This window comes from Carex rostrata, chromosome 22 (assembly GCF_964058835.1).
Source record: "Carex rostrata chromosome 22, lpCarRost1.2, whole genome shotgun sequence".
NCBI classification, from domain to species: Eukaryota; Viridiplantae; Streptophyta; class Magnoliopsida; order Poales; family Cyperaceae; genus Carex; species Carex rostrata.
The window spans coordinates 3,067,050-3,078,227 of record NC_135939.1 but is presented as its reverse complement, the minus strand read 5'-3'; the positions used below and the strand labels follow the sequence as shown (position 1 = coordinate 3,078,227).

Here is an 11,178-nt window from a genome sequence, read left to right as displayed (position 1 = left end):
GGGTATATAAAATTAAGTACAATTCGGATGATACCATAGAACGGTACAAAGCTCGCTTAGTTGCAAAAGGGTATACTCAAACTTATGGTATGAACTACCATGAAACCTTTGCACCCGTGGCCAAAATGAATACGGTGAGAAAACTATTCTCTATTGCGGTTAATCAAAATTAGAAATTATACCAAATGGATGTCAAAAATGTCTTTCTTCAAGGAACACTTCAAAAAGAGGTATATATGACCTTACCTCCCGGGCATGAAAAAGAAAGAAACCATGGATTAGTTTGCAAATTGAAGAAAGCAATCTAGGGATTAAAGTAATCTCTAAGGGCATGGTATGGCAAACTAAGTTCTTATTTAAAATTTTGCAATTTTAAGATTAGTAATGCCGATCACTCATTATTTATAAATTTGAAGGAATTAGTACCACCATCATATTGGTATACGTTGAAGGAAAAATTTCACTTGAAGAAATAATCACCGGAAATAGTACCACCACTCATTATAATCACCGGAAATAATCAAGAAGAAATCAATAAAATAAAATTTCACTTGAAGGAAAAATTTAACATCAAAGATCTTGGTTATTTAAAATACTTTCTAGGAATAGAAATATCACATTCCAAAAATGATCTCTTTATTTCTCAAAGAAAATATACCCTATATTTGTTAAAAGAAATCGGTAAATTAGGTTGTAAACCGGCATCAACACCAATAGACGGTAGGCATAAATTGAATAGCGAAGAAGGTGAACCATTAGATGATATAAATCAATTTTTAAGACTTGTGAGAAAAAAATTAATATATCTAACTGTAACTCGTCCGGATATTTCTTTTTCGGTAAGTCAAATTAGCCAATTTATGCATGCTCCAAGAACACCCCATTTGGATTCAATAAATAGAATTTTAAGATATTTGAAATGAACACCCGGAAAAGGAATTTTCATGAAAAATAATAGTTCTAATACCTTGTGTGGCTATTCCGATGCAGATTGGGCCGGTTGCTTCAATAAAAAGTTGACAACCGGTTTTTGCACATTTGTAGGTGGAAATTTAGTCACATCGAAGAGTAAGAAACAAAGTGTCGTGGCAAAATCGAGAGCCGAGGTGGAATATCGAGCCATGGCATCCACCGCAAGTGAGCTAACTTGGATCAAACAACTTCTTGCAAATATTGGAATCAAAATTCAAGAACCAATAAAAATGTTCCGTGATAACCAAGCGGCAAGACATATAGCAACCAATCCGGTGTTTCATGAAAGAACGAAACACATCGAAGTGGATTGTCACTTCATTAGAGAAAAAATTCAAGCAAAAGAAATTGAAACTCCATTTGTGAGAAGTGAATAACAATTGACGGATATCTTCACAAATGGCTTAGATCCAAAACCATTTGAAGGAAATCTAAACAAGTTAGGCTTGATTGATATCTACATGCCTAACTTGAGGGAGAGCGTTGAGAATGAAGGATAAAAATTGTATTAGACCCGTTAAACTTCAAACCCATTTAAGAATCCATTTAGAGTTAAAAGAGAGTAGCTATAACTTTTTAGAGTATAGGCACCCGTTAGAATTAATAGGGAGCTGTTATGTTTTCCAACAGCTATATTTTGCTTTAGCCTATAAAAGGCCCAGTACTGTACAATAAAACTTAGAATAGAATATATTTTTCTCTCGTTCAAACATCTCTGTCTCTAACTAAAAAACACAACAATTAACTTCACTTCCCATCAAACTAATCAATTTAAGAAGAAATTGTAAATGAAATATTGCTACCCGACTAACTTAATACATTAATTCTGGAATTTACATTGTCAAAATCTATGATTGCTAAATTATTATGTTGATTGTTTTTATATAGTATCTAATGGATTTAAATTCAATAAACTATTTTAATTTGATTTATGCCTCAAATTCTGCGTCCGTCCCGTAAGAAGCAACTAATTAAATTAAACTAAAAACTAAATTTTAATGTGAAAACTAGGGAAGAAACGATTAAACTAGAGTGAGTCTATGGTACTATGCATATCACGGGTTGTTACCGTGCTACGGCTCTATATTCGAGTTTTCAAATTCTAACGGTCGATCCGAACCGTTCATCTTGTTCTCCATATTAATATGTGTTTGGAGACCAAATTTTACATTTTTTGAAATTTTTTTACTATTTTTTTAGATATTTATAAAATCACTTGATCTGAAAATTCTGGACCATCCAAAAACAGTGATTTTCAATAAATCTAAAAAAATAGTAAAAAAATTTCAAAAAATGTAAAATTTGGTCTCCAAACACATATTAATATGGAGAACAAGATGAATGGTTCGGATCGACCGTTAGGATTTGAAAACTCAAATATAGAGCCGTAGCACAATAATAAATCGTAATATGCATAGTACCATAGACTCACTCATTAAACTAACTCCTCCTTTATGCTAAAGACAAATATATAGTTTGTGGGGCTAGTTCAGTTGTTTTGACAGCTGTGCACTGCAAACGAGTAAATAGATAACAAATTCTCATCCGTACCAGAAATATTCTTATGCTCCTGAATTCTAATTTTTAATAACCATCGTGAGTCCATGACACCAATCCCTGAAACTGTTTATAATTTGACCCGGCTTTTCCTGCTTCCCTACAAATCAGCCCGTTAAATATTATTCTGCAAAGGCAGTAGTACCATCACCTTTTTAACCCTATTTCTTTTTCCAAAAATACAAATCCATATTCCTTCCTCGAATTCCTGTTTCTATTTTTTTTTTTTTTTTTTTTTTATCGAGAAAAACCGCCTATTTCTACTTGCCTCGCTCGCGAGTACTAACCACTACTCTCTCTCTCTCTAATGACTCGAGGAAGGAAAAGAAGGATTTCAGCTGGCACAAGAAACGCGAATGATTCGCAAGTGAGCAACTCCAACAAAGAAGACGACGATGCATGCGGAGGTAAGAAGCGCACATCAGACGATCTATGTTCTTTTAAGATCGGCGGAGGAAAGAAGAAGGAGATCGCGGTTCTGACCGGCGGGTCCCATAAATCAGGTAATGAAGCATCCAGGAGGAAAAAAATGAAAGACTTCTTTTCAGTATTGCACACTTTCCTCCCGAACCTCCCGCCTAAGGTAACTAAAACGAAAGTTTCTTGTAAAAAAATTATCCATCTTTTGTGTATATATTTGACTGTGTTCCTTTAATCTCAAGCAGTTATTTTCTTCTAATAAACACGAAAATGTCTCCTGGGCATTTTCACAAACATGTCGTTCGCAAAATCAAGCAATGAAACAGTTACATATTATATGCTTGGTACTTTTCACTGTCTAACTAAAATTATTGCCTCTAGAAAGATATTTGTTACTTTTCATATATTGGTCTATAATTTACAACCCGCAATTGAACATGTGAACTTCTGGAGCCCAGAATTGGTGATTGTAAATTGGACCCCACATAAAATCCCAATACAACTATACAAGTATCATTCTCTTTTTCTTGAAATTTATTGTCTGACTCATTAAATATCGTTTTGACTTTTTTCTCATGTCTTGTGAAAAAGATTAAAATAAAGGTGATATTCAAGCTTTCTTAAAAAAAAATGGTGATATATCATGAAAATTACAAAAACAAAACGACGTCTTGTAAAAAAATTCGTTTGTCATTGGCTCCTTGCATCATTTCCTTAATTAATTATGTACATTGAGCTGTTAGTTAAAACGTAAAATAAATAAATCGCCAGATTAATATTTTTGTACAGTTTGGCAGGGCTGAATTAGCAGAAGAGACGGCTAACTACATAAAGCTACTTGAGCATGAATGTCAAGATCTGGAGAATAGGAAGCGGGACCGCACCAAAAGCACCGACCCCTACCAAAAGCCTCAATTTGGTGCCGCCGCCTCAACTGTCAGCCCGGAGTATTGCGTTTCGAGGGAGGCCTTCTTGGCCGAGCAAATAAGCAAAATCCCCTTCCAAATAGATGCAGTGACACCTGCTCAGCAACAGTGTTTCACTATGCATACTTCTGCATCACCGAATGTTGTGTTGAGTGTTGCAGGACCCGACGCGCATGTCAGTGTATGTGCACCCAAAACACCTGGACTCATATCTGCCGCAGTGCACTTCCTAGAGAAACACGATGCTGAGGTGCTCTCTGTGCAGGTCTGCTCTGACATGTCACGAACCATGTTCGTCATGCATGCTCATGTGAGTTAAAACTTGTTCAGCCAAACACATATTTTTCATCCCAAACATACACTTAATTGAGGTGGATTACAGCAACTTTTCAGGAATAATAGAGGTGGATTGGTTGAAAAATAAACAAATAAATAAAGACCTGATGGTGTGTAAGGAGCTAATGCCATAATATTTGCATGCAGGTGTCGAGGTCCGATGATTCAAGGCCGGCCGAGGAAAGATTTAAATTAGCCAAGGAAGAGTTGATTCTCTGGCTTGGTTCTTCTAAGTAGATATGCATCTCTGTTTTTTGTGGAGCTGTGAACCAGGTCCATAGCAAAATCTTACTGCTAGTCTTATCACTCTGTTTATAAGCATGTGTTACCATGCCTTATTTTTTTTGTAGAGCTTAGGTCTGCTTAGTTAATTTTTTGATAATTTTGTTTGCAATATGAAATTTGATTATTGGCTGATATTTGGCTGTTCAGTGTTTATATAGGTGCTTTCGTTATTCTGGAGAGCTGGGGTTTGTGTTTTGGCCTTTAGTTTTTTTTTCTTTTGAGCTACTAAGATGCTTTGAATAGATTCTTAATCAAAAAGAAAGGATTAGGATTTTACTAGTGTTTTTTTCCCTGGGTTTTTTATTCTGCTTTTTTAAGGATTTGTCATTGGTTGATAACAGAGAAGTACAAGCCATTAGTTTTTGTACTGAAGTTCATATCTATTTTGGCATTTCATTATTTCATAACTTGAAAACTAAAGATGTCAAAAATAAATTGCACGATGGAAAATGAACAACAAAAAACGAGCATTTCTGTTAGATCAAATAAACTCAAAGGTTTCAAGCTAATCACTAATAGTGGCTTGATTAGAGCACCAACACTAGTGATTTTAGGCTAGGTCTTCTTAGATTATCATAATTTCCAAAAAAATTTACCACTTGTGTTTTTGGCTTACTCTTCATCATGGTATCCAGCAAATATGCAGTGATTGGTATCTTCGATTAAAGCAACCGGCCAAAATAAAATTATTTGTGAAATAATATTGCTACGCCATATGTTAGAACAAGTTTAGATTAATTTAATAGAAAAGTGTTCAACCATCACTAATTACAGTAGCAAGCATCAACAGTCATGACAAAACTAATTTATCTATATATAAACCAACTTGACTAAAACAATGTAAATGATTCATACAACATTCCACAATTTAATTCTCCAAATACTTCAACCCATTTTCCACCAAAGCCGTTTCTTTCTGCTTCTGTTGAGCCCGTTTAGGTGCTACTGCAACATTCCTAATTATAGTAGAATACAAGTCAAAATCAGCTTTATATTTTAAACAGCTGGCCTGAATCCATTTTTCGGCCAAACTAGTAGAGACGCTATCTTGGCTGTCTCTTTCGTGTTCTTCTATCGCCGGCCTTATTTCATCATACACAGAGCTCAGCTGAGCAGCCCCAACCTTGCTTGTTTCCTGTAACAATTGATCAATTGCCAAATGCTACAATAAGTTAACAAGGAAAACAATTTCAAACTAGCGACGCGTTTAGCTGTGTTCCTTGGATGCTAAAATGAAACAAGGTTCAGAATGTCAAATTTTGCACCTCGCAAGCTAAAATTTCCTCCTGTGCCTCCTTCGAAGCCAATCTTTCTGTTATTAGTGACACATTTAGCTGTGTTCTTGCTTGAATTTTGGGTTTTCGACCTGAAAGAAAATATATAGAAAAATTCAGTTACAATGGGCAGAACTGCAGAAGTGTTAATTTTCTCTTCCTATTTCTCAATTTGCATTTCTTTCCTTCATATTTTTTTAGCGAGTCTATGGTACTATGCATATCATGGGTTGGTCCGTAATACGGATCAATATTTTGGTTTCAAAATTCTAATGGTGGATCCAAACCGTTCAACATGATCCCCATATGAATGTGTGAATTTTATATTTTTAGAATTTGTTTACTATTTTTTAAGATCGGTAGAAAATCACTTGATCTGAAAATTCGGGACCATATGAAAATCATGTTGAACGGTTTGGATCGACTGATTGGATTTTGAAAACGAAAATATTGATCCATATTATGGACCAAATCGTGATATGCATAGTAACATAGACTCATATTTTTTTTTTAGTAAAAGATAGGAGTCAAGACCCCAAATTTCATAAATCATCTGTTATCTTGTCTCTCTCTTTTTTTTTTTTAAACTAACTATCAGCAATTTGATATTAAACCTTTTATTTATTTGATAATTACAAAACCAAAGGTAGATTGAAGCCAAAAGGGCCAATGATGCAAAAGGGTACAATTAGCGCTAGTTTGTGACAATCAGGTTTCGTCAAGTCTTCAGGCTACACTTGCATAAATTGAAAAAACTGATTTTACTCTATTTTATTTTTCCTTTTTTGTTTATAAAGAGGATCCTCAATCATACCTCGCACATTTGGTCTCACGGTACTTTGTGAGAAATTACTCCGATTGGCATGTGGACCTGAGCTAGTACTGATATCTCTTTTTACATTATCTATGAATTCAGCATCCATTGGAATGGAATCCAGGGGTTCCACCAACTCAAGAACCTCAATATCTGAAACTGGAGATGTCCAGTTTGAGCTTCCTGCAAGTGTACCCCTTCCATTTGGAAGCTCCATTGCCTCTGATAGGCTCGTAGGTTCATCATCATCAGAATCATAAAGTGGTACATTCTCAACTGAGAACCTGTCAAAGAAATCCCAAAAATTTAGACTTCTAAAAACTAAATTTAGAAATTCTATTTTAAGCAAAAATTTGTAAGTTGAAAAAAAATCCAGATCTGATGTTTGAGTACCTTCCATCATCATCTTCCCATACGTATGCTGCCTCCTGAAATCCAAAGTGAAAATCATCATTATTTTTATTCTCGTTCTTTCTTTTTTGTTTTGTGTTTTGTTTCTGATTTATTTATTTTTGTTTGCTCTTGTTTCTAAGGGTGGGTTGGCACAGTCACGTAGAGTTATCCTTAATTAGATATAGGCGATAAAGTAAAACAAAAGTACCTGAAAACCGCGTGATTTAGCACCAAGAAATCCAGAACAATTGGTAGCACCACAAAGGCACCTCACCATGACACCACCATACCACTCAAAATTATAGTTGTACGACAATTCTGCCCCTGCAGGAATGTCTTGCTTTGCAAAAATGCCAACTCGAACCTCCCCTAAAACATACCACTTTCTTGTCTCGCAATTCGGCTGGCTACACTTTGTCACAACAATTGAAAAGTGAAAGAGAAATATGAAGATCCTTTTTAGATGAGTGCAAAAAAAAAAAAAAAATTATATATATTGGGTATATAACTGAAAATGAAAGAATATCTATACCATGAATGGTTAATGAACCGAGCAAGGCTCCCTTTTCTTGTCGCATCAATCGACTCATCAGCATTTAGATAGATGATATATGCATCTTTAATTCCTAAACAAATTAAAAAAAAAGGTCAAAATTTAAGAAGGTTTTCTCCTTTTCTTTTCATTTTTTGTAGAACTTGATAACCAAGTATTGAGTATTACCTTCAGAGTCATAAGCATGAGACCGTCGTTTTGCTTCCCTCCATGAAATTACTTCCCCACAATATTCAATTACAAATTGTCCTGCCTGTACATATTTTACTATTTGCATCAATCTAGGACAAATTTGTACTAAATTAATCAGATTGTGCATTATACAACACCATAAATGACAGCAGTTCCTATATCGCGGTTGAACCAAAACTGAGATCACACTGCCACTACAGGATTACTAAAAGCTGGTACAAAATCCTCTAATAGTACCAGATTACCCATAACTCAGTAGTACATATCGAATTCAGTAGTTGACCTTTTTGTCTCATCTTTGGCATCCTAAATTAAATTTGTGCAAGGATACCTTTATATTTTCATCAGCCAAAAGACCCCACCCACGGCCTCCGGTTTTAAATAGCCTTGTCTTAGCATATTGACATTTCTGAAATCTCTGCAATGTTTATAAATCTCATGAAAAGAGCTGCTACTAAAGTAAACAAAATAAACAGTTCAACAAAATGCTTGTGATAGGTCGAATGCAAAAGCAATATAAACAGGTATGAAAATTTAAACTGTGACTTTTTTAGAACTGGGGATACTTTGTCTTGAAAATTACAAAATTACACCAGTGGTAATTAACTACAGAATTACAGTTCAACATAATATGAGGGGAGAAAACAGAAAAAGAAAAAAAGAAAGGCCGAAAAGCAAATGAACCTGATTTTTGCAATACTCGCCGCAAGGGCAATAACCAGGTGTGCACTCGGTGCTGGTTAATAAATTCAAGCATTGATATCCACATGCACTGTCCGGATTGTCGGGAGTGTACTTGCATATGCATATGTTGATATCCTCTTCTTTTTGTTTTCTATGCCTGCATATAAGGGAAAAAATAATCTAAATTCACCTAATCAAATAAAAAGTGATAAGGATGCACACACAATGCACGTGCACGCACACACAGAGGGAGAGGGAGAGGAGAACTCAATGGGGAATTGCTTACTTGCGATATGAAAATTCATTTCTCTCAATATGTATATAAGGTGGAGGCTGTTCAACTTCATTGTCCTAAGAAATAATGCAATTTGCATAGAAATAAAAAAAAATTAAAAAAGGCACGGTAATAAATAAACTCTGTCAAGGTAATAAACAACTGGTACTCGTACCAAGAAACATAAATCAACAACCAATGCAATTATTTCTGTTTCTTGAAAACTATTGAATTTTAAGAACATTGGGGCATAATCAGACTTTACATTGCATGTTGGTTTTAACTCAAATCAGAATATTAGGTCCTGCACAAAAACCATTTGAGTGTACATTAACTAGTTAACTACTATCAGTTATTCGAATCAGAATTAAGTATATCAAGATATAATATTACCATTGTATGCCTTATCCTTGATGCATGCTAAATTAATTGACTGACTTCTGAATCTGATCTGGAAACAAAATTTAGTATTGTTATCAGCTGGGACGTCGGCGAGAAAAAAGAGCAATAGGAAAGAGAAAAATCAGAAAGTAAAGATATTGCCTTTTTCTTTTCTTTTTTTCTGGTCAAAGTCAGGTAGCGGCTCAATAACAGAGTTAGAAAAGCACAAAATTAAGGTCTACCTCCTCACTGACTAAAATTGCACACTCATTATCTACCAAATTTGCAAAATTATGATAAAATCCGACTCCTATGCAGCACTTGTAGAATGAGAAGGGAAATTAAGTGTAAATTTTTCCAGATACTTACAAAGCAAATCAGATTTTAGTAGAGTAAATGAAAAATGTTGGGAGACCAATAGTAGTAGACGCTCACAAAATTCCAAAAAAAATCCCAAAAATTGATCAAATTCTTCTTCGAATTGTATCTCATATTCAAATTCAGGTCGCGACATACTGGTATAATACCAAAGACTAACAGTTCCTCCCATAAATGCAAACAAAATTACTACCAGTGTTCTCTTCAGAAAAGAGCGAAACTTTGAGTGAGTCTATGGTACTACGCATATTACGATTTGTTACCGTGCTACGGCTCTATATTTGAGTTTTCAAATCCTAACGGTCGATCCGAACCGTTCATCTTGTTCTCCGTATTAATATGTGTTTGGAGACCAAATTTTACATTTTTTTTAATTTTTTTACTATTTTTTTAGATTTATTGAAAATCACTGTTTTTGAATGTTCCAGAATTTTCAGATCAAATGATTTTCTAAATATCTAAAAAAATAGTAAACAATTTTCAAAAAATGTAAAATTTGGTCTCCAAACACATATTAATATGGAGAACAAGATAAACGGTTCGAATCGACCATTAGATTTGAAAACTCGAATACAGAGCCGTAGCCCGGTAACAATGATATGCGTGATATGCATAGTACCATAGACTCACTCCGAAACTTTTGTGCGATAAAAACAAAATAGCAATCATACCTCGTATTGTGTCTGAGTCTCTGAGACAACGAAAGAGCGGGGATTTTCGCGCAGGACGAAAAAAAGAAAGAAAGGGTTTTAGAAAAGAGGAATTGAAAGAGGAGGCAAAACACTTAGGTCAGATATCTCTAAAATCTGAATCGTACTTGATAATTATGAGCTAAAAAAACGAAGGCCCAATTTTCTTTATAAATTTTATTTTGGGCCTCTCTTTAAAGGTCCATATTGTGGCCTTTTCTCCTTTTCGCCTTCTTCGATGCTTCTCCGTATTCAACAAAATGAAAAATATTAGCACTTGAAACATGCGAGTATTAAATCTCCATTCTTATATTATGCACGTAGATATCCTGATCCGCCAACGGTTATGATTAAAAGATTAATTTTTTGATTAAATATCAGCCCTTCAATTAAATTATATGTCTTATTTTAATTAAATGCATCTTTTTTATGTGTAGAAGTCTAAATTTAGTTAGAGATGCACTCGCCACACGTATTGCCACAAGTAATATCAAGAATTGAACAAATGAAATTAGCATTAAATTTTTTTTACCATATATCTCCAGCTTTAATTGGCATATAATTCATGTGCTTAATGACATGAACAATTAATTATATTTTGATGACGGACAAATATAGAAGTGTCCATTTGTTATCTTGAAAAATAGTTGCTAATATTGTCAGATTTTTATTATTTTTTTCTTGTGGCGCACAGTTTCTCAAAGGAGATCAATAATTTGATTAGTATAAGAAAGGAAAGAAGATTTGAAAAAAGAAAGAAACGAAGATCGGAAAATATTGTAATCAGAAAATATTGTAATCGGAAAATATTGAAAATATCTTAATTAAACTATTGCAAATTTGTTTTTATTCTCTCTTTTTTTCAGTATCATTGTTCTCTTTTTTTTTCACTGTGAATAAATTTGTAAGGTAATTTAGGAAATACTGCATCTCACAATGTCAAATGTAGCAATCTAATTTATATCATTTTTATTTGTTATATTATATATATTGATGTAAGGATAAAAAAAAAAAATTGAAGGAAAACAAAAAAGGTAAAGCATCAATAGC

General features: G+C 34.1%; 2 protein-coding genes across 6 annotated transcripts; one reads left to right on the top strand and one right to left on the bottom strand.

The window, feature by feature from the left end:
* The first annotated feature begins 2,767 nt into the window (after window positions 1-2,767).
* On the top strand, window positions 2,768-4,707 carry LOC144574334 (transcription factor bHLH95-like). Its single transcript, XM_078324278.1, has 3 exons — window positions 2,768-3,112; window positions 3,739-4,185; window positions 4,359-4,707. Exons 1-3 carry the CDS (start codon window positions 2,837-2,839, stop codon window positions 4,446-4,448), a joined length of 813 nt encoding a protein of 270 aa, XP_078180404.1. The 5' UTR covers window positions 2,768-2,836; the 3' UTR covers window positions 4,449-4,707.
* Window positions 4,708-5,212: 505 nt separating this feature from the next.
* On the bottom strand, window positions 5,213-10,261 carry LOC144574092 (histone-lysine N-methyltransferase ASHH1-like). Of its 5 annotated transcripts, none has more exons than XM_078323952.1 (12): window positions 10,111-10,261; window positions 9,074-9,131; window positions 8,693-8,757; window positions 8,407-8,563; window positions 8,054-8,140; window positions 7,699-7,783; window positions 7,510-7,603; window positions 7,186-7,384; window positions 6,978-7,012; window positions 6,585-6,868; window positions 5,762-5,862; window positions 5,213-5,631 (listed from the first exon to the last, which is right to left on the bottom strand). In XM_078323952.1, exons 2-12 carry the CDS (start codon window positions 9,074-9,076, stop codon window positions 5,365-5,367), a joined length of 1,377 nt encoding a protein of 458 aa, XP_078180078.1. In that variant the 5' UTR covers window positions 9,077-9,131; window positions 10,111-10,261; the 3' UTR covers window positions 5,213-5,364. The 5 variants fall into 5 exon arrangements, with proteins under 5 accessions (XP_078180078.1, XP_078180077.1, XP_078180079.1 ...); XM_078323951.1 differs by having other exon boundaries at window positions 5,213-5,658; window positions 9,074-9,126; window positions 10,111-10,216; XM_078323953.1 differs by having other exon boundaries at window positions 9,074-9,126; window positions 10,111-10,216.
* Window positions 10,262-11,178: the final 917 nt, after the last annotated feature.